This window comes from Macrotis lagotis, chromosome 2 (genome assembly GCF_037893015.1).
Source record: "Macrotis lagotis isolate mMagLag1 chromosome 2, bilby.v1.9.chrom.fasta, whole genome shotgun sequence".
NCBI lineage: Eukaryota > Metazoa > Chordata > Mammalia > Peramelemorphia > Peramelidae > Macrotis > Macrotis lagotis.
The window spans coordinates 253,896,487-253,922,886 of record NC_133659.1 but is presented as its reverse complement, the minus strand read 5'-3'; the positions used below and the strand labels follow the sequence as shown (position 1 = coordinate 253,922,886).

The window sequence follows — 26,400 nt, the reverse complement described above, 5'->3', positions numbered from 1 at the left end:
TGCCTCCTCAAATCATTATCTACCCTCTCCAGGGCAGCTGGTTCCCCACATCCCCACTCCATCCCCACCCACTTTAGTGGTTTCCTCTTCAGCTCTCACTTTCTCCGGATTCTTGGTTCCTTAGTACCCAGCCCCACCTCTCCCCACCTGTGACCTCTCCTCTCTCTAGTATCTCCCACTCCCAGCACTGATCTTTCTGAAAAGAAGGCAAATAGTCCAGAGCCTATCCCCCCCCCAGAATTCCTCTGTTCAGGGGGAGCCCAGGTGAAGAGTGGCTAGGAGTGAGGAAGGTGAGGTGAAGGCAGGAGGCCCATGGTCCCAACCAAGCTCTGCATCTTACAAGATGTATAACCTTCTGCTGAAGATCTCAAAAGATCTCTTCCAGGTCTAAATCTAAGTCCCTCAGTCCAAGAAGGCGGTTTGAGGAATGCTTTGTAGGGAGAGACCAATATCTAATGTGACCTACCCATAGCTACCCTCTAGTGGCCACTGAAGATATAGGCCCAGGTAGGACTAGGGCAGAGATATCTGGTCCACACCCCAAACTCTTTCCTGGTTAGATTCCCAATCTGGTTTCCAGATCTCATTCCCTTTGGCTGTACTCTCATCCCAACCCAAGAGCCTGGGGAGTGAATGGGTAAAGCCTGGGGAGACGTGGGAAGGGTAAAACACTGGATGGGCCAACTCTGCACTTTAAAGCAAGTCTTAGGGGCCTCCCTCAACTCCACCTCCCACCAGGATAAAGTCAGATCCCATGAGTTTCCATCACTTTATTTTGCAAAAATAGAAAACTCAGCAATTGCGATACAGCGGGAGGGAGGGGATGTAAACAAAGGGGGGGAGGGGACAGCACCCAGCCCCCCCAGAGAAAAAGGGGGGCCAGAGGGAATTTTATTTGGCAGCTAAATACAAACCAGGGGTTGGGAATCAGAAGGGGCCCTGGGCTCCACCCCCAGAACCCCCAGGGTGTAAACAAAAGCTAATAAATAAATAAGAGGCTTCCTCTGGGTAGGGTAGGGATCAGCTAAGCAGCCCTCCCCTCCCTAGGCTGAGCTGCTCTGGGGTACGGTGGGGGAAGGCACTAGGGGTGGAGTTGGAGGGGCTCCCCAGGCCCCTCGGTAGTGTAGAAGGGTTCCGCCCCGATGGCTGAGATGGGGGGCGGGGGACACCCAAGGCACATGATAGGGCTGGGGGATTCTTAACGGAGGGCACTTCCCCTTTTTTGTGGGGGAAGCATAGGGAAAGGGGGGTTCCTTGCCAGTCTTCAGCCAAGAGTTGCAGACTGGGCCTGCATCTGCCCCCCCCACCCCAGAACTCCCCCTTTGGTCTCTAGTGTTCCTAATTATTCCTGGAGGTCTAAGCACCTGGCAGGGGAGGGGGGAGATGTGTGGGAGACAAGGTCCTCACCTACTCAGCACCAACAAAGGTTCTCCCCCTTCTCCCTGCTGGGGAACTGAGGGATCCCGATGTCCAAGAGGCAGCTCCTGGATTCATAGCTGAGACCCCATCTCCCTTCCCGGTCCATCTCCCAAAGGTGGGGAAGGAGGCAGGGGAATCGGGTCCCAGCCAGAAAATTGTGGGGAGGAAGCCCAGTTAGGACTTGGTGAGGGGAAAGGATGGACACGAAGCCCAGGAAACTTTGGCAAAAAACAAGGAGCTTGAACTGGTGCTGGTTTGGGGAATGGGAGTAAAGAGAGGGCACCGAAGGTCCTCTCCCAGTCACTGGTGGGGATGGTCAGTCTGCTACCTGGGGATCTGAGAACCCCTTACCACCGCCACCACAGCAGGGGGAAATCAGGGGTCTGGATCAGGGGGGGGACTGAGGTCCCCATCGCCCCCACCCCCTATGCCCTCATCCTCGCTGGGGGGCTCCGCTCGGGGGCCAGGCTGCGAGGAGTCGTCCTCAAACATCTCAGGGTTCTCCAGCATTTCCCGGATCAAGGGGGGCATTGGACCTGGGATCTCCATTTTCAAAGTGATAGCGCGTTCTGCTCCTGTGAAGAAAAGGACCCCAAGGAAGAGATGATCAGGTACTGCCACTTCTCCTTCCTCTGACCTGCCTCATTCCCACTCATCTTCTAGGACTTTCCAGCCTGATGGCAAGGGACCCTCCCATTCCTGACTCCTGTCTCTAATAATGGGCACTTCACAATCTGGGATGCCCTTCTCTGCCCGGTTCTGCCTCACCCTGTTCTACTGGGGCAGCTAGAACCCTGGGCCAGGAATCAGGAAGACCAGGGGGCAAATCCAGGCCAAATCCTTCCTAGTAGAGTGACCCTGGACAAGTCACTTCTCTACTGAAAAATGGGGGTAATAATAACCCCTTCCTCCCAGGGTTGTGGCATAGATCAAATAAGAGACTATCTGGAAAGAACTGAACCCAGGGTCTGCGCATCGTCATTATTTCTCCTCCATTCTTAAAAGAAGACCATTGAGGGCAGCTAGGTGATGTAGTGGATAGAGCACTGGCCCAGGAGCACCTGAGTTCAAATCTGGCCTCAGACACTTAATAATTACTTAGCTGTGTGGCCTTGGGCAAGTCACTTAACCCCATTGCCTTGCAAAAAATAAATAAATAGAAATAGAGACCATGACATTCCAACTCACTCTCTCCTCCAGGGCCAGAGATGGATTAGATATAGCTAAAAGTAGGTGCCCATTTCCTGACTCCTTCCTGGAAGCCTTTCCAGAGAAACTATCCCCAGTCCTAACTTTGATCTTACAAGCCCCCCAAGTATAACACAACCCAAGTGTACTGAAGCAGTGGAGGGCAGAGGAAAAAGAATCCGCTTTGGAATAAGACCTAGGTTCAAAGGCAAACCTTCACATGGACTAGTTCTGGGACTGAGTCACCACTTATTAGACTCAAGTTTTCTCATCTGCAAAATGGGACAATACTTGTACAACCTACCTACTTCACAGGTTTCTCTGTGAGGAAAGATTTTTTTTTTAAGTGAGTTTCAATTATGCAGCAGCAGTAGTAGTGGTGGTAGTAATAGCAGTAGTGTAGAATGGTTTTGTAGTGGTGGTAGTGGTAGTAGCAGTGGGAGTAATAGTAGCAGAATGGTTTTGTAGTGGTGGTGGTAGTAATGGTAGTAAAACGGCTTTGTAGTGGTGATAGTGGTAGTAGCAGTGGTAGTGATAGTAGGAGAATGATGTGGTAGTGGTAGTGGTAGTGATAGTAATAGAATGGTTTTATAGTGGTAGTGGTAGTGGCAGTGGTAGTAATAGTAGTAGCTAAATGGTTTTTGTAGTAGTGGTGGTAGTAGTAGCAGTGATAGTGATAGTAGTAGTAGTAGTAGAATGGTTTTATAGTGTTGATAGTGGTAGTAGCAGTGGTAGTGATAATAGTAGGAAAATGGTTTTGTAGTGGTGATAGTGGTAGTAGCAGTGGTAGTGATAGTAATAGAATGGTTTTGTAGTGGTGGTGGTGGTGGTGATAGTAATAGCAGTAGAAGATTGGGTTTGTAGTGGTGATGTGGTAGTAGTAACAGCATTTATATAACACTCTAAAGTTTAAAGTTTACAAATCTTAACTCATTTGATCCTTATGACCTTGGAGGTCGGTACTATTATCCCCATTTTTAGAGATGAGTAAACAGAGGCAGGCCAGAGCTAAGTGACTTGCCCAGAATCATCATGTGTCTGAAATCTGCCTATTTCCCCCCAATTAGTCTGGGTATTCCTCTTCCTCCCCCTCTCCCCCAACCAAGTACTGAGTCCTAAGGCAGAGGGTGGGTGTGTAAGAAATGTGGCCCCCAAGTAGATCTAGGCTCTTTCCTCAGTTCATGTTTCCCTCCACCACACCCATCCCTTCCAGGCTGACCCTTGGTACTGATGCCCCGAAGGTCAGTGATCTTCATGAGCATTCTTGGGAACATGTAAGGCTGGCTGGGCCGCCGCCGCCGTGCATACAACCTCAGGGCCTCCAAGAGTGGCTCCTGCAATTTGTCCACCTTCTCTGGTTCCTCTAGGTCCATTCGGTCTGGGAAAGTGTGGAAGAGGAGGCAAGGGTAAGAGAAAAGTTTATGGGAAACGATGGGAGAAAACAGTAATAGTGGAGGACTGGGGACAGCAGGAATGCCAGGGACCCCACTAGAGGATGTCCCAGAGCAAAGCCTGCAATTTCCCATATTATCCCCACTCAGTGAAGGTAGAAGAGAAAAGCTTATTATGATCTACCCTGGTAGAAAGGGCTAAGGGGTCTTTCCCAGAAGTGGCTGTTTTAAAGAACTGGACCAGCAGGGTCTGGAGTAGCAGGAAGAAAAAGGCTAAGGGTACAAGGATACCTCCACAGATGAGGCAGATAGCACTGAGCAGTCCAGTCTCTGTGTCATCCATCTCAAGAGGCAACAGCTGTCCAGCAAAGGCAAAGACCAAGTCTGTGAGAGGCCCAAAGCCAGCATTGTGCATCTGTGTCCGATTGAGGGTCAGCCCATCAGAAAAAGTCATTGTGTCCTGCTCCGGGGTGTATCGAGTGCAGATCCGAAGCATCTGGAGGCAGGGTGAGTAAGGAGAGATACAAGATGGGGAGCTGGTCAAGGGTGGTCCTGGCTTTATTGGGGAATGGGAGGTAATACTATGAAACTGCCGGGTTAACAGAAAGGCAATGGGGAGGGGGATAATGGGGCTCAGGGGGAGTGAGGAGTGAGAAGAATCTATGACCTGTTCAGGAAGGCAGTGGAAAGGGCTAATGAACCAAGACCCAGCATCGGGGTGGGGCAAAGGGCAGGAGGAAGAGTCTGTCAGGGACAGGACTATATCATGAACAATATACCAACTTTGAGAATAAGCCCCAAGGGGGAGTATAAGTGGGAAGTGAAGGAAAATATAGGGAAAACTAGGAGCTGGAGAGTCTTTTTTTTTTTTTGCAAGGCAAACAGGGTTAGGTGGCTTGCCGAAGGCCACACAGCTAGGTAATTATTAAGTGTCTGAGGCCGGATTTGAACCCCAGGGACTCCTGACTCCAGGGCCGGTGCTTTATCCACTATGCCACCTAGCTGCCCCTCCGTCTCTTTTTCTAACACTGATCACTGACCAGTAGACAAACTTTTACCTCAAGTCTTTTCTGAAGTGACTTTCCAGGGGTGGCTAGGTGGGGTAGTGGATAAAGCACCGGCCCTGGAGTCAGGAGTCCCTGGGGTTCAAATCCGGCCTCAGACACTTAATAATTACCTAGCTGTGTGGCCTTGGGCAAGCCACTTAACCCCGTTTGCCTTGCAAAAAACTAAAAGAGAGAGAGAGAGAGAGAGAGAGAGAGAGAGAGAGAGAGAGAGAATATCTCAAGGCTTTCTGAGAGTCAGGGTCTCAAGAGGCCAGAATGGGGAAGAGAATATCCTTGTGGTCAGTCTTAAGGAGTAATTCTGGAGTAATCAGAAGGGTAGTAGGGTGGGTAGTGTGGATGAGGATCTTAGAGGCCAAAGGTCCCCTGACTCCAATGTCCTTTCTACTAAACCACACCTGCTGGGCTGCTTAGGTGGGCAGTGTCAGGAGAAGACCTAAGGAATGTCAGAAAGGAGACCAAAGGCATCCAACAAAAGAAATCCTAGAAGCCTTGAGCTAGGAGATGGGGAGGGGCTGGCTTTGGATAAAAGGGGTCTTAGGGCTTAAGTGGGTGCAGATTCAGTTCCCTAGGGGAAAATGATTTCTAGAGTATGGAATATTTATGAGATGTGCTAAGCCTTGAGGGATCAGGGGTCTAAGGGAAGGTAGAATCCAGATATAATTAAAGAAAGTGTTCTTTGGTGGTTCCCACAGTCTTACCAGGATGTCCAGGCAGGCTGCTTTGAGGAGGGTGATCTGGTCAGCTATGCTGAGGCCTGTGAATCCCGGAAGTCTCTTGGCAAACTCCACAATCTTGATGATACACTTGGTGGCCAGCTCACTGAATTTGTCCCACAGGCCTAGGTCCAGTTGCACCCGGTGATCTGCACTTGAGTTCTAGGGAGGAGAATCAGAATTTACAGGGTCTAAAGCCACTGTGACCTACTCTCAAAGTCTTATCTCAGCATGGGCTTAATAAATATTTATTGAGCACTGTTTTTAGAGCACCAGCCCTGGAGAAAGAAGGATCAGAGTTCAAATCCAGCCTCAGACATACTAAATGTGTGATTCTGGGTGAGTCACCTGATTGCTTCTATTGCCCAAATGATTATTTCCCCATGCCTAAGGGGCAGGGGGGGGGGGAACTGAGAACCCAATTTGGTATATCTTCTTCCCATAGCTTGCTAATCATCTCCCCAACACCTCTCTGAGCTGCTCCCCTTCCTTCTCAGCATCTCCAGAAGCCTAGCCCCTCCTCCCTCGATCCCTAACCCCGGACCATGCTATGCCTACTCACCGTTGTATACTTGCCCAGCTGGCACAATGAGGGGAAAGTCTCCTGATGGGCCTTGCTGACTTTAGCAATAAGCTCTTCCAGCTGGGGGCTCAGCTCATAGTTATCAGGAGGACCTTCTTCCTTGACCTCCTTTTTCTTCTTGTTTCGATCATTCCGGACAGCTTGGGGCAGGGTAGGGAGTGGAGGAAGAGAAGCCAAGGAGAAAGGTCAGGACACCCAGGTCCATCCCTGTCCCTTTCTCCTGCATCTCAAAGGGACCCCGGCCTCCTCCCAGCACCCACCTCTCCCCCTTCCATTCCCCACATTTACTGTGTCTCACAGGTTCCCTTCCCGGGCCCAGGGCCTGTAGTCCCCACTCCCTCTCTCTCCAGGCAGCAGGCCTCCATCCTGCCCTTCCTGTCACCCTGCAGGAGCTACCGAGGGAGCCAGTGAGGGGGGTGGGGGGTGGGGGTGGCAGGATACAAGGCCGGCAGGATATCCACTTATAGCCCTGGCAGCACAATGGTGGGGGATGGGTGAAGGAGAGGGAGCCAGCACCCCAAATCTGTGCTAAATCCTGGGGCAAGGATGAAGAAAAATGGGATATCTCTAATATGCCCTCGATTTTCCCATGGGAGGAGGGCAGGTGATCCCTAATCTCCATTCCTATTTGTGGGAAACCAAAGGGTTAAGGCCCATGGACCGGTTTGAATATTAAGGATAGGTGGCTGAGGGGGATTCTCCAAAAGTAGGGTGAAAAGGAGCAAGGTTTCAGAGGGTGAGGTGGGGGCCAATTGCAGAGACATGGTCCTGACAAGTCCAGGGGAACCTACCTTCCTTGGACATCCCAACTTCAAAACATTTCTGCAATCGGCAGTACTGGCACCTATTTCGGGTCACCTTGTTGATGATACAGTTCTTATCCCGGTGACACGTGTACACCATGTTCTTCTGGATGCTTCTTCGAAAGAAACCCTGGCGGTGGATGGGGAAAAAAGGGGGGGGGTCTTCAAAGCAACATTCCTAGACCTCCAGGCTCCCACCCAGAACCTCTCCTTTTCCCTCCCAATTTCCAGCCTAGAACAGAGTGTATTCTACCCAAAAGACTTGCCCAACACCTCTGGGCCCCACCCAAACTTCTATTCCCTGATGTCACCCCCACCCCCCCTTTTTTGCCTTTTTTGTAGGTGCTCAGCTCAATGAAATGCTTCACTGACTGACCTACCCACCCCTTAATCTTGGGCCCTCACCCTTTCCATTGGCCCCACCCCAACTTCCTTTGACTCAGCTCAAGGGGGGTCTAGGTTTTCCCAATACACACCTTGCAACCCTCGCAGGAGCTGACCCCATAGTGATAGCCGGAAGATTTGTCGTTGCAGACGAAACAGGGTTTGTAGACTCTGGGAGGTGGAGGGGGTGAGGGGGAGCTGGGCACCATTTCCTCGGAGCTTGTGCTCTGGGTCTCAACAGCTGGGAGGGGGAGGAGCAATGTGGAATTAACAGAGGTACCCCCCCACCCCCACAACACCCTTCTGCTTATTTTTCCAGTCTTCTAGCAACAACTACCCAACAATAACACAGACATGCAAATAACCTTTCAGTAACAACGTACAGACCCCTTTTCTCATGGACACATATACAACTTTACCATAAACAGGCCCCCCATTTCCCCACATGCATATAATAAACACCCACCCATCAACAACCCTTCAACAAAGCCAGTCTCACCTCAGCTTTTTCAAAACAAAAACCTAATCCCCCCAAATCCAGAGGCTCAAGACCAACCTGAGAGGTTAACCCCTCAGTTTCCTCATCTGTAAATGAACCATTTGAACAGGATAATATAAAAGCTCAAGGTTCTAGGACCCAATCAAAAAACAAAAAAAAACAAAACAAAACAGGGTTTGGGGTGTCAAAACTTTTGCCTTCACCAAGATTCTTTCCCTTTTTTCCCTAGCCAGGATTCATAGAACCCCGTCTTCCAATGGTCCCCTCCTTGGGGCCTCTGGGAGAGCACTGGGTAAGTGGGGAGCGAGAGGCTTCTGAAGAGCCCGGAATTCTGGCCCTCCATTTTTCCAAAACATAATAGGGTAGGAAGTTACCCTCTTCCCTTCAGGAAATGCTTTAATAACATGCCCCTATTCCTTAATTTCTCAGTGTCCTAGCCCTAAATCTATCTGGGATGAAGAGAGACAGGCAGAGGGGTCATCCTGGGTGAATACAGTTCAAGTGCCCAAGAATATCTTCTGGCTATCTCCTCAAAAAAGCATATAATCATAGAATTATAACCTAAGAAATTCCATCATTTTACAGATGAGGAAACTGAGGCCCAAGTAAGTGAAAAGACTTGCCCAACCACACAGGGTGAGGTGGCAGCAGATCTCATTGAATCCCAACCAAGGAAAATTAAGTAAGAGGCAATGACACTGTTCAAATCCAGGGACTAGTTTATAGGAGGAGAAGAGAGAAAAGGTGGGACTCTGAAAATGGGGCCCAGGGAGGGGAGAGACAAGGGGGGCATGTATGCCGAAGCCTGTTTGGGAGTCTGTGGGGCACATGCCTGAGAAGGCAAGCAGCAACTTGCAAGGAGGGGGAGAAGGGAGGAGGGACTAGCTTTGAACGCTTTGTCTCCATGTTTCTCCATTCCTGATTACTTTATGGAGCTGTTCCCAAACTGGGCTCCCCAAAGCGGGAAGACCCACCTCACAATGGGGGAAGAAGCCGCTGCTCACTTCTGTGCTGAAGTAATTAATCTGAGTGCAGACAAGACTGCTTTTTATATTTGGGAGAGATACAGACACACATACACACAAAGAGACAGAGAGACAGAGAAAGACAGAGAGAGTGAGACAGAGAGAGACAGAGACAGACACAGAAAGAGACAGACACACAAGTTTTAGATAGGTCAGGAGTCTCACCATTAGAGCCCCCCAGAACCCTACTATGTAAGAGAATGGAAGAATCCGAGATGCATCAGCTTTTTGCACATCCTTCCCAGCCTACTGGGGCTCACCTGGGTTTGGTCCCCAATCCAACCAGAAAGAGCATCCGAGGGCCAGATTCCAGGGTTACAGTCTGGCTCCACCCACCCAGAGGGTAGGCTGGGGGAAGGGAGACCTGACCCAGGGTCCCCCCCCCCTCCATTTACATAAGAATCCAGGTTGGGAGGAGGAGAAGAATTCCTGAGTTCTATTCAAAATTGGGGGCTGGGGGAGAGCTGCTCCTAAGAATCCTGGAGAGGGATGGACTGCCAAATTCTTTCCCCAGACCCATTTTTCCCACCACATTTTACTCTGGATAAATGGTGCCCACTGGGCTAAGAACAGGGTTGGGTGCTCACCTCGGGCATTGACGCCTTCCTTGCCCTCAGAGAGCTGCCTCATTTCCTCTCTTGCGAAAGGGCCCCGGGTGGGGCCAAGCCTGCATGGGGCAGTGCCAGCCAATCCACAAAGCAGAGGGGTTCGAGGAGACAGGCCTAGGGGGCAGTTTATCTACTTTGGGTGATGCCATCACCCCTGCCCGGGCACCCCTGTAGCAGCCCACCCTTATTCCCCCCCATCCCCAATCTCTAAACCCTAAGGGACAAGCCAGTGATTTCTGAAGCCCATCTGGGGGTGGGGAAGCTGCTCCAGAGACCCTAACCCAATGGTGGACCCAGACTGTCCCCAACAAGGGCCCCCCTAGGCACAACTGGCTTGGCTGGGTCGGAATCAGGGGGCCTCTTTGAGGGAAGAGGAGGTGGTGGGCTCTGGGTTTTTCTCCTTTTAAAGTCCAAATTGCTGAAATTGAGGAAATTCCTGGCCAGCCAGTGGAGAGCTTCAAACAAACTCTTTATAATCGGCTGTAAATGCTCCCAGCTGCGAGGCTGGGGGCACTGCGGAGCCCCAGGCTCTGGGGCCAACCCACACCTCCTCCCATCACACAGGCACACACAGGCACACACAGGCACACACACACACACACACACACAAGCACACAAGGCACACACACACACACACACACACACACACGCACACACACACACACACACACACACACACACACACACACACACACACAAAGGAGAGACCCCTTTCCCGAGACAGTCAACAAGTACCACTCTGGTCCCACCAAGCCCGCTCCACCACATCTTTTCTCTGCCCCCGTCCTGGCTCCTCGGAACCCTGGCCCGCTGGAGAGGGGGATAAACCCAGCAGCCCCCACGGAGCGACGGTGAGGCGAGGAAGCGGTCAGCCAAGCCCAAGGGGCAGTTCGGTGCCTACCCCGAACGACTGCAAGGCCCGACCTGACCCCTGGAGTAGCCTCCATCGGTCGCCTCCAGGAACGTGGCCTCCCCCCAGCCCAGCCCTGAAGGGCCCAGACGCCCCCCAGTCCTCCCCGGCCCCCCCAGCCGGGCCATCAGCTCGGAGCGGCTCGGCTGTGGAACCGAGAAGGGCTGAACTTGTAAACAGCGCTGCGGAGTGCCAAGGAGTGGGGAGCGTTGGCGGGGGCTCCGGGCGGGTGACCGGGCTCGCACACTCCCACAGCGCCCCCGGGCCGCCCTGCCCTTTTCCCTTCTCTCTTCCCGCCCCCATCCTCACCAGCGCCTGCCCCCCGCCCCTAAAGGGACCCGTGCCCTACGGAAACTCTGAGTAGCTGGGGGGGTCCTGGCCCGGGCCCCCGCCCCGGCCCCGCCTCCGGGCCCCGCAGCCCGCTCTTCAAAGCGGCCTCTCATCTGGACTTCATTTTTACGGCCTCCCGGGCCCGGCTTTTTATTACAGCTCTGGAGAGGGGACTCCGGGGGGCCCCGCGCTCCCTCCCGGGCCGGCCCGGGGCACCGGCCGATGCCGCCCCTCGCCGGAGGGGGGCAGGAGCGAGGTCGGGGCCCCAGCGAGGAAGAAGCCCCCTCCCCGGGGCCGGCCTTTCCTTCCCCCCCCCACCCCCCGGCACATAGTCTCCAAACTGGTCTGTGGAAAAGGGCCGGAGGGGCGCTCGGGCCGGCCGTGGGGACCCCTGCCCTCCGCGCCCCGCCACGCTCGGACGGGAGGGGGCCGGGATGCTCTCACGCAGCTCACTTCCCAGACCGCCCCCCGCGGGGTCCCCCGCGCCTCAGGCTCACGCCGCAAGCATCCACGCGGGCCAAAGCCCACGGGGCGGGCGAGCCGCACACGCACACGCGCGCACACACCGGGCCACCCTCCCAAGGTCACAGACGCACGCACTCCCGTCCCGAGAGTGACTGTCACCCCCATTTCCCGCCCCGGGGCGGGGGGGCCCCTCCCGGCCCCCCCCCCGATCGCTCGGGGCCCGCACAACTTTCCTCGGGCTGCGCTCCCGCGGCTGCGAAGTGCACAAGTAAACACCGGGGACCCCCCCCACGAGTGACACCGGCCGCACACCCACGCTGGAAATCACCTACTACACCCCGACCGCACACCCCCACAGAAGCCCGCGGGGGGCCCCGCGGTTAAAGGGCCGGCCGCCCCCCCCCCCGGGATTTAAAGGGCCCCCGCGAGGGCGGCGAGCTTCCCTCCACCCCGCCGACTCCAAAGCGGGTTTAAAGGGCCGGAGAGGAGGCGCCCGCGGCCGCGTCCCGAGCGGTACCTACACTGCAGAGCGGCGGCCGGCGGCCAGGAGAAGGACTCGAGCCCGGCGAAGCAGGGGCTGGCGGGGGCTTTGCGCAGCAAGCCGGGCCCCGGCCCCACCGCCCCGTACAGCCGTCTGGGGCTCCCGGCGAACGTCTCCATGCAGTCGTACATCGCGGCCCAGGGCGGAGGAGCCGGGGCAGGCCGGGTCCCGCGCAGCCCCCCTGCGCCCCGGCGGCGCCCCGCTACTGGCGGGAGGCGGGGGAGCGCCGGGGCCGGCGGCGCGGCGGCATGGAGGGGCGCGCGGCCGGGGATCCCCGCGGGGGAGGCCGGGCGGGGCTGCGGTCCCGCTCACTCGGGGCGGGCGGGCGGGCGCCGAGGCGGCTCTGGCCGGGCGGACCTTTTGTAAAAGCCAAGCCCGGAGGGGCGGAGGGGGTGGGGCTGGAGCGCGCAGGGGGGCCGGGCCGGGCCGAGCGGGGCCGGCCGAGCGGGGGCCGAGCGCGCACACGCACACGCACCCTCCACACGCGCGCACACGCACACAAACACCCGCGCAGCCTCCACGCGCGCGCGCGCGCACATCTGGGGCTGCGCGCCTATGCACATATTCGGCCGTGCACGCACGGGCCCGCACGCATGTGCAGACATAAACACGCGTGCACGGACGCCCCTCGAATCCCAGGCCCGCGTACGGAAGCCCGTCATTCGCACCCACGCGCGTGCCTGCAGCGGAGGCGGGAGCAACAGCGGAGAGGCCGCGCGCGTGCCCTCCCCCTTCCTCGCTTCCACACTCCGCGTGCCCCCTCAAGTAGAGGGGAGAGGGAGAGAGAGAGAGAGAGAGAGCGCGCGCGGGAAGGCGGGGGCCCCCAGCCCCCCCCCCGCCCCCCGCCCGGCCCGGGTCCGGAGCGCTCGCTCCCCTCCCCCGCCCCTGCCCCAGACGGCTCCGAGGCTCCGCCCCCCCCCCCCGCGCGCGCCCGGCACATTCCTGCGGCTCGGGCTCGGCCCCGCCTCCAGGCCCCGCCCCCGCCGCCCCTCCCCCCAGCGCCTTGTCCCGGGGCCGAAGCGCGCGCCCGACGTGAACTCTCCGGGAACCCCCCTCAGGGCGGGCGGCCGAGCGCGCTCACCTCCCCCTGACCCGGCCCCGCCCGGCCCCGCCCAGCCGGCCCCGGCCCCGCCGCGCAGCCTCCTCCCCGGCCCCCACTGCCCACCCGCGGCTCGGCCGGGGTCCCCGACTGTCTATCGCCTGCGGCCCTGCCCCCCACGGCGACTCCCACTGTCCTCCGGACCCCCATGCCCGGATTTTAGGGTCCCTGGCTGCCCCCCTGCAGAGCTCCCTAAGGGCCCCTCCGATCCTTCAGAGAGCCCCAAGAGCCCACCCGGGCCCACCCACGATCCCTCAAATACCCCTCCAGGGGATCCAGCCGGCCCCCGGAACCGCCCGCCGATCGCCCCCTAGTCTGCTCCGCCCCCCCCAATCTCCAACGCGCCCCCCATGAACAACTGCCCCCGCGGGTCAGCAACTCCCCGGAGCGCCACCGGCCGCCCCCTCCCCAAGGACCACCACCTGCTCCCCAGAGCCTGGGCTCCCCCTCAGGAGGGCCAAGCGCCCCCCCTCCCAGCCCCCCTTGGCGGAGACCCTCGCCGCTCCCTTCCCGCTGCTCCCGCGTCTGTGCCCCCCCCCCCGTGGGACCCTGGGGAGCTGCTGGGGGCCCGGGGCGGCGGCGGAGGAGCCAGGAGCGGCCGGGGAGGGGGCCCGGGGCCGGGCACAGTCCACGTCAAGAGTTTGCCCGGGCGGAGTCGGGGGGGCCTGGCCCCGGGACAGCGCCAGCGGCGGCGACTCCCGGAAACCGCCCCCCCCTTGTCCCTCCCCCGGCCCGTCCAGCCCAGCGCCCCGCCCCGCTGCCCGGCTGCCCGGCTGCCCGCCTGCCCGGCCTGCCCGGCCGGCTCGGTCAGCCTGGCTCACGCGGGGAGGCGCGGAGCGAGTGGGAGCGCCGCCCCCGCCCCCGAGACACACACAGACACACACATGCACACACAGACACACACATGCACACACATATAGACATGCACACACACACAGACAACACAGACACACAGAAGCACGCACACACAGACACACACATATAGACATGCAGACATACAGACATACACACGCACACACAGACAGACACACACACGCACACACACGGGCGCACAGAGACCCCAGCGCTGCTGGCCCTCCCCCCCCAGCCCAGGCAGCGGCGGCGGCAGAAGCAGGGCGGGGCGGGGCGCCGCTTTTCTAAGAATCTCTGATGCAACTGGGGGGAGGGTAGTTAAGGGGTGCAAGGGACTTGAGGGGACAAATATTGGGGACAGGATTGGGAGGACAGATAGCGGAGCAGAGCGAGGGGTGCCACAGCAGGCTGGGAGGTGAGGTCTTGGGGAGGGGGTGGGAATGAGAGGTGGGGTTCGGGGGAGGCTGGATAGTCGGGGGGGCATAGGAGGAAGAGACTGAGGGGACTGGGGAAGTGAGACTGAGGACAGGGAGGGGGGCTGACTGAATTAGGGGGCTGGGGAAGGGAATACTGGTATCTTTCCATTCCAGAGTAAACTCCCCCCTCATGTTTCCAACTCCCCATTCCTGAAGGGGGCACCCCAACAAGGAAGGGGATATATCTTTGGCCTTGGAATCAAACCACAGGCAGGGTAAGAGTCAGAGCAGTCCCTTGAATACTCAGAACAGAAATTTATATGTGGGGACCAAACTGGGGGTGACACCAAGTCCCCAAAACCCAGGTGGAAGGGATAAAGGGAACCCAGCTCTTCAGTGCGGGCTGTCAGTCCCCCCACCCTTCCCCCTCCACCCTTCCTCTCCCGAAAGGTCCCAATTAAGTCAGGCCCGCCTGGTTGGTAATTAGAACCAGAAGTGGCCAGGCCACAGGGAGGGGGACTGGGAGGAGGGCATAGAGCAGTGGGGGAGGAGGGTTCCAGAAAGCCCCAAACCCTCCCGGCCCCCCTCTTCCCAACACCAGATGCTCCCCATTCAACATCACCCTTTCGGAGTTCCTTCCTAAGAAAGGGGGTCCCAGGAGGGGAAGGACATCAGGGCACCCTGCCTAGCCTTTCCCATCGGCCTCACCGCCCCCCCCCCCCCCCCCCCCCCCCCCCCCGCACACACACAGCCTAGGGGAAAGGTGTGACAGATAGGGGGGGTGGGTAGCTGCTCAACTCCCCCCCTTACCCCCAATGTTCCCCCTGCCCTTATTGCAGCAATTAGGCCCATTACTCTTCTAGCATTTCATGAAAACCAGATGTTCTCCACCAGCCTGGGGGGGGGATGGGGGCACACTGCCTGACTCACCCCCTCTTCTGGTGCCCCCTCCTTCCCAGGAGCCTCCCAATGGCACACACACTCACACTCACATACACACCCAAGAGAAGGGGGAAAGGAGTATCTCCTCCCCCCATAAGGAAAGCGACCATCCAGGCCCTAAGTTGTACGGGTCTTGAACAGTCTTACCCTCATCATTCCCCTTCCCCCAACACTGCCCTGGCACAGATGGATTCTAGCTGACACACAGGGAGGAAAAGGGGGAAAATAACTTTCTTTACCCCTCACCCTGCAACCTCACTCCTGATCGGCTGTTTCTCCTTTCCAATTTAATGGGAGGGGGCGGTTTACAGGGCAAAGCGGGCACAGGGAAGACGACCCGGGTTTTGGAGCAGCCTCTGATGAGAGGATGGCCCAGGGCAATGGGAGGGGTCTCTGAGTTCGGGGAGGTGGGACTAAGGGGTGGGGAGCCTTGGCCTGGGATCGGGGCCTTCCATGGTAAGGATTGGATAGAGGGGGGCCAGGGAGAGGCAGGAGGGGGGTGCAGACTGGGCCCCAAAGGCGGCGGCTTGCCCAGCTCCCCCCGCCGGAGAGGTTTCCTGTTGCAATCAAAGCCCCGTTTGTGTCGGCCTGGAGCTGGAGCCGAAGGAGGAGAGAGAGCAGGGAAGGGGAGGGAAGGGAAGGAGGCGGTAGTCTGGGGTTTTTTCCTTGAGGCCGCTTGCCCGGTGCCCTCACCCGCCTGTTTGCACTCCCCTCTGTCACTGCGCCTCTGTCTCCCTTTGTCTCTGCCTTCCCGGTTGTCTCTCTGCCTGAGTCTTTCCCTTTGTTTGTGGCCCTCTACCCATCTCTTGGATTGCCGCTCCTCTCATCTATTTCTCCTTCATTTTCTTCATGTGTCTGTGTGTCTCCCCTGACCCCATGGGACTGGGCAGGGAGGGCACCGTGCAGCCCTCTATGGGGAAAAGAAATCTGCAGACCTGACCCCAGGCTCCCACCCCCTGCACTCTGTCTCCACGGTGCCCCAGGTTAACATCAGGTCAGTACTGATACATTCTCAGCATTTGGAAATTCACTCACCCTCAGATACAAAAGAAAGACCCCTAGATTCTCACCAAGAAATACAAGGACTATGGACACATCTACGAAATCCTCCCTGCCTTTCCATCCAAGCAAGCCTCCACAAGCCAGCCTCGCACACACTCCCCCAAGCTCCCTCCACCTTGGCTCCCTCATACCCATCTCACCCTGAAATCCAACTTTGCCCCCCTAAGCAACTACCTACAAGGGGATTCTGAAGGGGGCTCAGGATCTGGGGACCTAGAGTGGCTTCTGAGAAAGTATGAACTTAATCAGACCTGGACTGGTCTAACCACCAGAATGCTCTTCATTGACCCTTGCACACCAATCTCTGATCTTTCTCAAAAGGACTGTGAACAGAGGGAAAAGAGGCCAAAGACTGATACACATGTGGGACAAAATATGAAAGGAAAGGGGGGGGGAGCCAGAGAGATCTGGGGCCTAAAAGGAAGAGGGAACCCTCACCACTGACTAGGGCTTCCCTAGGACAGCACATGGTTCCTCTTCTCTCCTTTTGTTTCCCTCTTTGCTCCCACCACCAGCTTTCCCATGGTGTCTCCCCCACCCAAGTCGTCGGAGGCCCAGGCTCTCCCACCCCCAACCACCACAGTTTTCTGCCCAGGCCTGTCCTCAGCAGCCGCACCCTCCCAACCCTCCCCAGCTCCCAGTCCTAATTCTTGTTCCTCCTCCAGAGCCTACTTCTCTGCCCCTGGCTCCAGGACAGCCTTTGGAAAGGGGGCTCATGCTGGTCCCTGACCTTTTCTCCAGCCTTAACCCCACCTTAAACCCCAAACCCTAAATTTTAGATTGGGTCATAGGGTCATGGAAATTGCAACCTGACTCCCAGGTCTCTGTACTTTTTCCTTTAAATTAAAGATTCTTAACCTGGTGTCCTGAACTTTTTTCTAAAAAAAAAAAAATGTTAGTAACTGTTTCAATATAATGACTCTCTTTAATAGCATCATCTATTTTATGCATTTGAAAACCTTATTCTAAGTCCACAGGTTTCCCCCGACTGCCTTAAGAGGTCCAAGACAAGAATTCCAGCTCTGGAATCTCCCAATCCTATACCTAGCTGTCTCCCTTGCCTTTCAATGTCATCCCACTCCTGCTAGCCAGAAAGTTGGTTTTCTAGCTCTCTCAAGCTCCACATTTGCTTCTCCTAAAATAGACAACTTATTCCCAGAAAGAATGGGGTCCAAAGTTCTTATGATTTTGCAATAGATTCTGAACTGGGCAGGGGTCTTGGCCTTCAGAATCCAGAGTCCTAAAACCTCATTAGAGATAGAAAGGGGGCCCAGGGAGGTCTACTGGGCCTCAGAGAAAGAGGATACATTGTTTCTTCCCATGCACCTGCGAGCTGTCCATATAGTTTCAACATGTTTTTAGGGACCACTATCAAAGACAGGCCACAGATGATATCCATCCTATTCACAGCCACCTGGTTGGTCATGCATCTCCCAGGTCACCCACTGCCCTTGTTTGTCCTTTTTGTGTCTGAACAGTACATATGAATGCACATACACACTCACACACTCAACACACACACACACACACACACACACACACACACACACAAATGTCTGCTATTTCCAGACGAGCTCACTCTTTCCAGTACAGTTGCCATCCCAGCCTGGTCCCCCCTTTCCCTCCTTCTCCCCACCATACACACCCATACACATCACTCTTAGTGGCCCCTCCTCAAATATAGGGCTCCCCTCTCTTCCCATGCTCTCCCACTATGACTCTCCAGGATTCTTGGGTTCCATCTCCATTTCTGCTCCTCTCTGCATTTCTCCAATTTTCTCTCTCTCTTTACTTTCTCTCTCCTTTCTAGTTTGGGTGGGGGTCTCCCTCTCTGCCTCATCTGCCTCTCCTCAGCCCCATCATACCCTGACCCCAGTTCCTAGGACCCTGGACACTCCTTTCCAAAGAGAGGAAGAAGGGAAGAAGTCCTAGCTAAGATGGATGGAGTGTGTGTATATTTGGGGTCAGTGGGGGGAATGGGGGAGGACCAGGTGACTGTCAGTACCCAAGGATTTCATTCAAACTGGGTAGGGTAGGGGGGCATGTTGGGATCTGCACTATACACAGGCATTGTGCCAGGCCCCAGAGGATAGGAGGGGCACAAGACCCACAAAGAAGGGAGGGAAGATAATCTTAGGACACCCCCCCTCTCTGGGGCCCCACCTCCTCTGCTTAACATATAAAGTTCTTCTCCTCCTATCTATAAGTCTGCCTCCACCCTATCCCAGAGGATGACCTCTCAACTCATACCTTAGGTCTCCTCTTTTCCATTTTGTCTTTAGGGTTGCTCAAGAGCTTATTCATCTGAAGCATAGACTGAACCCACTAACCCAGAAAATGATTACTGTTCCCCAGACTGGCTTCCTAGCTTCCTCTGCCTCTCTTGACTCCCAGACTCCTTTTGGGCAATAGGATCCTAGATATTCGAATCAGGAAGATGCGTGTACCCCAATCTTGATACAGACATTAAAGGTGTGACTCTGGGGTAAGACTACAAAGCTTCAAATTCCTCATCGGTAAAATGGCAGTAATAATAATACCTACTGCACAGACTTCATTGGGAGGAGCAAATGAGATAATGCTTATATAACGCTTTGCAAACTTTCATTTGCCATATAAATATGTCAAGAATTATTTTTTAGCAACAAATGATTGCCCCTGACTATTAATTTTCAGGTTCCAGAACATCAACCTCTCAAACCCCCAGTTCTTCCTCTTCTGCTTTCCCCAACCTATTTGCATGAAAAAGCCCTTTTCAATATAACTACTTCCACATGGCCCAGGTCCGAACCACCCCCACCCCCCAACAAAGACTCCATCAGAACAGTTTTTCCAGTAGCCCAAGTCTCTCAGACCTACTTCTCCACCTGGGGGCCCAAGAACCTTGGTTACCATCTCTCCACCCTGTAGAACAGTCAAGCCTCAATTGGACACCCCAGATCTGAGAACCCTCCAACTTCCTTATTATCTCCCCTTCCCCTCCCTTTCCCTTCACAGCCCCTGAGACTCACACAGAGAGGCCATCTCCTTGGGGAGGTCAGGCTGACCCAGGCCCCGGAAGCCAGGACTCAGCATCTCAAAGGGTGGGGATCCCCGGAGTCCCCCAGAGAAGGCGAAAGGGAAGCTTGTTGTCCCAGGGAAACCAGCCCCAGGTCCCAGGGCACTGGGTACAAACAGACGATCCTTATTGGCAGCCATGGCGGTGGCATGGGTAGCTGAGCCTTCTAGGGTCTGCAATGGGCGGGGGGGACCCTCAGCCACACCCCCCGCCCATGCCCGACGCCTGGGCCCGGGAGGCTCCGTGCCCACCCTGTCCAGTCCAACCACCAGGGCTCCAAGGGTCCTGGAGTGAGAAAGAAAAAAAAAAGATCAGATGAAGGGGGGAAGATCACCTTTTGACTGTAAATATCCCTCTTGTGCCTCATTCAGAGGACAGCAACCTTCCCAATCTTCAGCTGTTAGTAAAGGGCTCTTGGAAATTTAGGGGAAATACAGAAGGGGAGTTGTGCTGGGGCTTAGAGACACCCTCTAGAATCCACTCCCGGGAAGAACAGACTTGGGCCCTGGGGCTATTGTCCGGTCCTAAGTAGGTGAAAGAGTTGATGCAGGGGGAGGAGGGAGGTGAGGGGTCAAGCCTCTGGACCTAGGAGTTGGGGATAACAATGGAGGAGGATGTCTCTATCTCTGTGTTGAAGCTTGAGCCTTTCTCTGTTTCTCAGATCCCTTTGTATTTCCTTATCTCAGTATTAATCTGTGTACATTTCACACTCAATCCTCCTCTGCTACTCTTCTGGCACACTTACCCAATTCCTCTTTTCTGAAACTCTTATTACCTATCCTCCCAATTTTCCTTCCCCTTTCTTTTTACTCTTCTCTCCCTTTCCCTCTCTCCTTTCCCTTCCAAATTCCAACTTCCTCCCTCCCCAACTTTCCATCTTTTCCTCAAATCTTTCTTTTCCCCCAAATACCTCTTTTCATCACCTTCCTTCTCCCTTTGCTAACTCCTAGTCTCTCCCTTTCTTCCTGTGTATGTACACTGCCTACTCACTGTGATTCTACTTTCTTTATGGTGAGTGGGTTTGGGAGTAGAAGGCTTATATACTGAATCCAGCTTATCCCCTTCTAGGAGTGAAGTGGGAGAGGATGAAGAGAGGCAGACACAAAAGGGGAAAAATGCAGATTAAGAGGTGAGAGGGGTTTTTTACATCTCTCTCTCTCTCTCTCTCTCTCTCTCTCTCTCACACACACACACACACACACACACACACACACACACACACACACACACACACACATACAGAGACTGTGATGATCTCTCTGTCTTTATATTTATCATTTTCTCCATCTCTCATCTTTGAGCATCTATCGGTCCTGTATTTTGCAACTCTTACTTAGTATCTATCTTCTACCTCTGCTTCCCTCTCTAACTCTGCGTGGATGTGTCTATGGACTCAAGCCCCGCAGGAATGGATCTTTCCATTCTGGTCTTCAACCCTGGTTATGAGACATCCCCTACCACATTCACCTCATACCTCACCCATTTACCCAGAAGTCTGACCTTCCAACCTTAGGGGCCCCATCTCTCTCTTCCTTTCCCCTTCTCCTTGGAGTCCTTATCCCAGGTGGAGCCAGGAGTCCTGGCTCCCAGAGGCCCCTGGGCCACAGCCCAACAGGCTGGGCCACATTCCAACTGTATTAACCCCTTTGATGCCAAGGGTAAAAAGCAAGAGGCTCCCCCCCCCCCCCCCCGCTTAGACTTGAAGCCAGGATGCCCAGGGTCTCCTATGCTGATTTCATTCGCCCTCCCCACCCCCAACATATTGAGATTCTAGACTGAGGTTTAAAGAAATGGGAGGCAGGAAGGCAAAAACCCAGAACTGGGTGCTCAAATACATGGCCCCCCTTGGGAATGGGGTTTGTAGATGAAGGAATAGGAACTGTCTACCTCTCATCTCCCTAGAGTGACATGGGAATGGGGGGCAAAGCTAGGAAAAGCCTATGTCTCATCTTTAGAGCTTAGTTTCTCTTTCGTTCATTGTAGATGGGAAGCTCAGGCCCAGGGTGGGGTGGGGAGACTTTGGGGTTGGAGGAAAGAGGTGGTGCAGGGAGTAAAGAGAAGCATTGAGTAGGATATGAGACACCTGGGTTTCCCTAGGGAGCTGTCTGGAAAGAAATGTTTCTCACCCCTCTATCCCACCAATCCCACCCCAGAGAGTGGGCCCAGTTGAGGGGTGGGCTGCTTTACAAAGCAGCTTCTCTTATAACTGAGGGGGGGGTGGGCGTGGGCAGGGATGGAGGGCGGATGGGAAGGGGGGCATGTCTCTCTGCCCAGTCCAGCTAAGCTTGTGGAACAAAGAGGCTCTTGTGGCTGCTCTCCCCCCGCCCCTTCTTCACCCCCCCCTGAATAAACACGACCACCTTTTTCCATGACCCCATCCACAGTCCCAGTGGAAGGACTCAGGCATCCTTAGGCCTCCTGCCTAGACCCCCTGGCTGCTGCAAAGGCTAAGGGGGTGTTTCCTTTGGCCCTGTGCCAACGTCTGAGGAGCCCAGACCCCTGGGTCCCCACCCACTCCCATCCCCAGGTGTCTTCCCTACACTAAACTGGCCCCAGGAAAGGGCAGTGCCCAGGGGAGAAGGCAGGCAATGCCAGTGGAATGTGTGTGGGCATCGGAGGGCACGGGGCAGGGTGGGGCAGGGGGGAAACTGGAGGTGCCAGTTAGGTGGCTTTCTGAGCCAGGGGGGATGTGCCAGGGTGGGGGTAGAAGGGGGCGTGCCCACCACTCCCTACCAGGGCCCTGAGCTATGGTGTATGAATGGGGGAAGGGGTGTTGTTTAGGAGGTTATCCCCACTCCCTTCTCCTGACAAGAAAGAGACACAGACTACACAAATTCTCGTTTCCTTAATACTGTCCTCTCTAATACCTCCTGCTAAAATGTGGGCACAGGTGAGGTCTCCTCACCTCAGAAGGTCCCAGGCCCCTCCCCAGAAGTTAATCCATGACTAGAGAGAAACAATTCTTCCGAATTCAGGGAGTGACACTCCAGCTATGCTGGACAGCAGACCTAGGCTATCCGGACTTCTGCCCTACCCCTCTTTCCCCCATTCTTATCCCCTGATCCTCCTCCCCATTCAAACAGACAGCACACACTTACCCTCTGGCTGCCTGAAACACTCCCTCCTACATACTGGGCAAGGCTGAGGGGACTAGGCTGAGGCTGCTAGGAAGAAAGAAGCAAAAGTCAGTAAGTAGGGCTGGAGCAATAGGACTCTGGGGTCCTTTACCTCAGTTTTCCAGCCTTCCTCTGTCCCACCTGGGCGTTCAGCCAGAGGGACCCAGAAGAAACTCTTTCAACCTGGGGGGGGGGGGGCGGGGAGTACAGACTTACACCCTCTGATGGAAGTGGGGAGGGGAGAATGGAATCCCTTGACCCAGGAGTCCCAGCTGCCTAACACCCAGGCTCCCCCACTGTCCTCCAACTGCCACCCTGCTCTTATCACTGTCCTTTTAAATCTCTGCTGCTCATAGCCCTCCATTCAGTGTCAAAGGGGAGGAGAACCTTTCTGACCAAAATGGACCATTTCCCCGGCTGCTCCCGGGCTGGCGCTCAGCACCCTCTCCCTGGTTTTTCGGGGGGGGGGGCGGGGGAGAGAACAAAGCCCAGGATCTCTCTCTCTGCAATCCCTCTTCTAAATAGCTCCTTGCCTCCGGTACCCCCCCCAAAAGGGAAACCGGGAAAGTTCTTCAGGTAGCCCCTTCCACTCCAAGTTCTAGGAAAGGATAAGATAAAGCTTCCTTCCACCCCAGAGTTCACCCTCTCAGAGCACCTCCTTGGGTCGACTTGAGCCCCCTAAGAGCCAGGAAGGACTTCCTCCCTTAAGTATTCAAGAGGCAGCCTTCCTAGACCACTGCTCCCCCGCGCACCCCCTCTCCCCATTGTAGGACCCAGGCATCCCAGCCCCTTTCTGACTCACCTGGAGGGGGAGGGGGAAGGGGAATCCTCGAAGCCCGGAGGTCCCAGAATTAGACAGTCTTGGTGATGGGCAGGCGCTAGAATAGGGGTTCGCGGTCACGGGGGGGGGTTATTGGGGGGCCCACGGGCTCTAGGCTAGGACTGTCCTGGGGCCTCTTGGAGCCTGCCCGCCCACGTGACCGCCCCAAAATATCCGACACATTTTCTCCCAAACCGCACACTGACTCCGCAGGCGGGGACACGGAAAATATTTTCTTTCTTTTTCTCCCTCCCTCCCTCCCCCCCTGCCCCCCTCTCCCCCTCCTGCTCTCGCTCCTCCCTCCCCGGACGGCTGCCCGGGCCCGACTCCCTCCCTGGTGCCCTGGGGCTGGGAGAAGGGGGGGGCTGGGGAGAAGGGGGGGCGGGGCAGCCGAGGACGCCTGTGTCTCTGCCCCTCCCTTTTGCTTGGTCTTTGTTGCTTGGTCCCGCGGGAGAGTAGGCATGGCTTAGGGGCAGAGAAGGTCAGTGTCTGGGATGCCAAGATGCCAGCCCCCCTTCCGAGTTTTGCTTTATCCTACCCCTCTGTTGTTGGGGTGGGTGGGGCAGGGATAGTTTAGCTTGGCTGGGTACTATCCGGTTATCCATCATGCCAACCTCTTTTGCTCACTGTGTCACTAAAGTGGGGGGGCATGGTGGCGACTGCTCACCCCCACACATTGGGGGAGTGGCATTGACAGGGTCATGCCAGTGTCTTCAGCTGCCTTCGTAGGCACACACCTCTACCTTTCCTTTTCCCATTAGATCAGAGTTCCTTCCCCACCCTTTCCTTCTTCAATTCGATTCAATTCAATAAACATTTCTTAAGCGCCTACTACATGGGAGACAGTGGGTTCAGAGCTGGGGGTATAAAAAGAGGCAAAAGACGGTCCTTTGCCCTCAAGGAGCTTACAATCTAATAGAGGAAGACGACATGCAAACAAAAATCCCACTCGACCTTCTTTTACTGAAAGGGCAAACTTGTTTGACTGGTGGGGGGGATTGTGTGGGGGGAATTTGGGCCTCAGCATGAAAGCCCCCTGCCGCTTCACCTCCTACCAGGGAGGCAGGGTGCCTGGGTTTCTTGTTCGCTTGTATGTGATTCCCTTCTCCTGCAGTGTTGGGCCCAAAAAGAGAGAAAGAAGTGGGAGGCGGGGGCGAGGGAGGCACCAGGGCACTGGGCTAGTGGGTGGGATGTGGGAAGAATGTTGGGTGTGAGAAAGACTGGCCAGAGCTGGAGAGCATTGAGTATGTCTCTGCGTGTATGTGCTCTGAGGCACACAATGTGTAGTCCATAAATGTTATTGACTGCGAGTGGGTGTGTCTGTCACTGTCTGATGGCATTTGTGAGTGTGTCTGTGAGTCTAAACCCATCACAACCACACACTAAAATTTCTGCAGTGTGACAATGAAGGTTTGCCCCTTTCAGACCCAGTTGTTGGATTTGGGGGAAGGGGGAAGGTAAGGGGAAAACACTGAGGGAGGAGCCTAAAGATGGGGTGGGATTCTGGGAGTTTAGGCCCCGCCCTGAGTCCCCTCTCTCCAATCACCCACCCTCGAAGGGGGAGCACTAAGAAAAGAGGAGGCGGGATGGAAAAGAGGAGGCTTCACTGAATGGTTGTGGAAACTGGTTTGGGGGACGCTGCCCAAAGGAATTTATTCCCTCTTCCACTAATTACTCTCTAGGGCCCTATATGTACTCAGTAGGAGACTTTGGAGAGCCGGGGACTAGGGACTCCTGGGTACCATCACATTTTCCATTTCGGATCCACTCCTTGATTCTTAGTTCTTGGGCTGTTAGAGATTGCTGGAGTAATGTGAAGGAGAGGGGCTCCTTCTCCGTCTCGGGAGAAGGAGACACTGGAGGCTAGGCTAACTAAGGCTTCTCTGGGTCCATGGGGTGGGGAGGAGCTAGGAATCAGTACTCCTGGGGCCCAGTCCCCGGAGCGGCCACGGCTGCTGTTGACATTACTCGGTTACTCCGGGAGCCACGCTGGAGAGGGGAGGGGCTGTCAGAGAAGTTGGACCTAGGCGTCCTGGCTAGGGAGAGAGATGGTGGAGCCCCCGTGAATGTCCTAGGGAGGAGGGCTTCTCTACACAATTAACTCTTTCTGCCCAGTGTATTTTGGGGAGGGGGCGGAGAACAGAAGGGCGGGACCCAGCTGCGGTTTGGAAAAGCGGTCTAGATCCGCTTCCCTGGCACATCTGTACTTGGTTTGCAGTGAATGAGGCTCCTGTTCTGAGCCGGGCGGGGACACCGTTACCTTTCCCTTCCTTTTCCCGGGCATCCCCACACAAACCCAGGCCCCACATCCCAGGATCCCTTCCTTACGCATCACCCTCAGGCCAGCTCAGCACCAGAGAAACACAAGTCCTCCCTTCCCCTTACCAGGAGGAACCGTGAGGCAGAACAAGCATTGATCTAAGAGAAGGGGAGCGAGAACGGGAAGACTGCGATGGGAGAGAAAGGGGAAGGGACAAACGCCCGGGTTGGTGCGGGGTGGGGGGGGGGGAAGCTAAAGGAGTCAGTCCTGAGGCAACAACAGAGAATGTGTGCACCGTTCGGAGCCTCCAGATTTACGGGTCCTCTCTATCCCTAGACAGTCTGAGCGGCCCCCTGCTACGAAAACCCTGCTCTCAAGGAATACATTTACTCGCCCCACTCCCACCCTGCTTGGGAGTGCCCAACAACGGGGGTCTGTATAACGCTGGCCTGATGTCAAAACAAACAGAGAGCCAAGTTAGGGTCTGGAAGACAAGGATGGGGGAGAGAGCTGCCTTTCACCCCTATGGGTCCAAGGAGGTTGGAAGTCAGAATTCCTGGTTCATCGGCTCCGCTATTTACCAGAGAGAATTAATGAGGGACCCCGAATGATACAATTCTCTGTCAGCCCCCCCCATCCCCCAACACTCCTTTCATGCTAGTCCCTCTACTTGAGGTCATGATAAACTTATTGGCCAATAATGCAATCTAATATAATGACGTTATGGGGACCCCCTGGCTCCCTCAATTTAATACTAGCCTTTTGTTCTGGCTCTCCAGAATTAAGTTACTCCCATCCTGAGTGTGGAGAAAAGGGAAGAGTCTAGGTGTTCAAATCATCCGATCTTTC

At 55.5% G+C, this 26,400-nt stretch overlaps 1 protein-coding gene across 6 annotated transcripts; it reads right to left on the bottom strand.

Annotated features, from left to right (window-relative positions):
* Positions 1-641: 641 nt before the first annotated feature.
* On the bottom strand, positions 642-23,505 carry RARG (retinoic acid receptor gamma). 6 transcript variants are annotated; one of them, XM_074225812.1, is made up of 12 exons: positions 23,274-23,505; positions 22,454-22,519; positions 19,309-19,640; positions 11,907-12,062; positions 9,660-9,794; positions 7,641-7,789; positions 7,153-7,294; positions 6,341-6,501; positions 5,764-5,940; positions 4,290-4,494; positions 3,827-3,985; positions 642-1,994 (listed from the first exon to the last, which is right to left on the bottom strand). In XM_074225812.1, the coding sequence occupies exons 3-12, from the start codon at positions 19,493-19,495 to the stop codon at positions 1,795-1,797; spliced, it is 1,671 nt and encodes a 556-aa protein (XP_074081913.1). In that variant the 5' UTR covers positions 19,496-19,640; positions 22,454-22,519; positions 23,274-23,505; the 3' UTR covers positions 642-1,794. The 6 variants fall into 6 exon arrangements, with proteins under 6 accessions (XP_074081913.1, XP_074081908.1, XP_074081909.1 ...); XM_074225807.1 differs by lacking the exon at positions 11,907-12,062 and having other exon boundaries at positions 645-1,994; positions 23,274-23,504; XM_074225808.1 differs by lacking the exon at positions 11,907-12,062 and having other exon boundaries at positions 645-1,994; positions 22,454-22,516; positions 23,274-23,504.
* Positions 23,506-26,400: the final 2,895 nt, after the last annotated feature.